The following is a 2340-nucleotide window of genomic DNA, read 5'->3' as shown; positions in this document are numbered from 1 at the left end:
TGAGTTGGAGTCTCACTCTGTCACCCAGACTGGAGTGCAGTGGCCGCTCCCGGCCACCTCAGCCTCGACCTACTGGGCTCCAGTGATGCTTCCGCCTCAGCCTTCCAAGTAGCTGGAACTACAGGCGTGCACTACCATGCCTGGCTCATTTTGATTTATTGTAGAGATGAGGTCTCACCACGTTGCCCAGGTGGGTCTCAAACCCGCAGGCTCAGGCAATTCACTCACCTCAGCCTCCCAAAGGCATGGAATTATAGGCTGGCCACCAAGCCCGGCTCATTAGATAATATTTTTTTTAACCCAGCATTTTTAGTTATCTTGAAGTTGGAATTGAAGGATTGTTTAGGGAAGCTAGTACTCCATGATGTCATAAATTAAAATTATTTCTTGATTATTTAATTGAATATTTCATCGTTTACTGTTAGAAATTCTTCTTTTGGTCAAATATAACAAGTTCTTTCTTTCCTCATAGGTTCCAGGAGAAGGAAGACTCTTGACCTTCTTGGGCAACTCTATAGACCCTACCTCTTCTTCCTTAGATGGTGAAGGATGCTGGACTCTTAGATGCTTTGTCTGTCTCTTCTGGCTGCAATATTTTGCTCCCAGAGGAGAGTAAGATCATCACATGGAAATTATCATTGTCCCTGGCGTACACCTACTCCTAGTTGAGTTTCTTTATTAAAATTATATTTTTCTTTAAGACCTTGATATATGTATATCACTTATAATGTTTTGTTCCAAAAGGAATTTAGATGAACTTATAGAGATATATTTATATGAAAAAAAGGGGGGGATAAAGGACATAAAAGTAGACCCAGAACCAGGTGCGGTGGCTCATGCGTGTAATCCCAGCACTTTAGGAGGCGGAGGTGAGAGGACTGCCTGAGATCAGAGGTTCAAGACCAGCCTGAGCAATACAGCAAGACCTTGTCTCTACAATAAATAAAAAAATTAGCAGGGTATGCTGGTGCATGCGTGTAGTTTCAGCTACTTGAAAGGCTGAGGTGGAAGGATCACCTGAGCTCGGCAGGTTGAGGCTGCATTAGCCGTGAGCATGCCACTGCTCAATTCATTGCTTTTGAGTCCTCCAAAACTTAACTGACTTAACTACTAATAGCCTGCTGTTGAATGGAAGTCTTACCAATAACGTAAACAGTTGATTAACACATATTTTGTATGTCATATGTATTATATACTATATTCTTAAAGTAAGCTAGAGAAGAGAAAATGTTATTTAAAAACATGAGGATGGTGGCTCAGCCTGTAATCCCGCGCCTTTGGGAGGCTGAAGTGAGTGGATTGCTTGAACCCGCGGGTTCGAGACCCGCCTGGGCAGCGAGACCTCATCTCTACAAAAAATCAAAAAATTAACCGGGTATGGTAGTGCGCGCCTGTAGTTCCAGCTACTTGGAAGGCTGAGGCAGAAGGATCACCTGAACCCAGCAGGTCGAGGCCGCAGTGGCCATGAGCATGCCACTACACTCCAGCCTGGGCAACAGAGTGAGACTCCAACTCAAAAAAAAAAATGAGGAAAAGAAAATATACTTACTACTCATTAAGTAGAAGTTGGATTACCACAAAAGTTTATTCTTACTGCCTTCATGTTGGGTAGGCTCAGGAGGAGGAAGAGGTGGGTGGTCTTACTCTCTTACGGGTGGCAGAGGCAGAAAAATATAAGCGAACCCAAGTAGTTCAAACCTGTGTTGTTCCCAGGTCAACAGTATATTATATTTATCTCAAGAATAATTTTTTTTTTTTTTTTTGAGTTGGAGTCTCTGTCGCCCAGACTGGAGTGCAGTGGCCGCTCCCGGCCACCGCAGCCTCGACCTGCTGGGCTCCGGCGATCCTTCCGCCTCAGCCTTCCAAGTAGCTGGAATTACAGGCATGCACTACCACGCCCAGATAATTTTTTGATTTATTGTAGAGATGAGGTCTCGCTGCCCAGGCGGGTCTCAAACCCTCGGGCTCAGGTAATTCACTCACCTCAGCCTCCCAAAGGCGCGGGATTACAGGCTGAGCCACCGAGCCAAACTTAAGAATAATTTTTAAAATGGACACTTACAGTAGGTATATACTGGTATCATTTAGTATCAGATTTTTTCGGTTTGTCTAAATCTATATGCTGAATAGGTCTATATCTATATGCTGAATAGGTCTATATCTATATGCTGAATAGGTTAAGATTGTTGTTGCCTCTCACTATCCAAATTCCTAGTTTTTATTTCCCTAAACTCAGGAACCAGATAGATTTAGATAGTGTGGGAGTACTTATAATTGCTGTTTTATTTTATTTTATTTATTTATTTTTTTGAGTTGGAGTCTCACTCTGTCGCCCAGACT

The 2340-nt window shown here is 43.1% G+C and overlaps 1 protein-coding gene across 1 annotated transcript in view; it reads left to right on the top strand.

Annotated features, from left to right (window-relative positions):
• ZNRD1 (zinc ribbon domain containing 1) overlaps positions 1-708 on the top strand; it is a 5327-nt gene extending 4619 nt beyond the window's left edge. The window contains exon 5 of the mRNA XM_008074508.1: positions 473-708. Coding sequence (XP_008072699.1) covers positions 473-497 — 25 coding nt within the window. The 3' untranslated portion in view covers positions 498-708. The remainder of the gene's footprint in view (positions 1-472) is intronic.
• The last annotated feature ends 1632 nt before the right edge of the window (positions 709-2340 follow it).

The sequence above is a fragment of the Carlito syrichta genome, unplaced genomic scaffold (genome assembly GCF_000164805.1).
Source record: "Carlito syrichta isolate Samal-C Ts95f unplaced genomic scaffold, Tarsius_syrichta-2.0.1 Scaffold316474, whole genome shotgun sequence".
NCBI classification, from domain to species: Eukaryota; Metazoa; Chordata; class Mammalia; order Primates; family Tarsiidae; genus Carlito; species Carlito syrichta.
The sequence above is the reverse complement of the archived record's forward strand: the minus strand, read 5'-3'. Positions and strand labels throughout refer to the sequence as shown.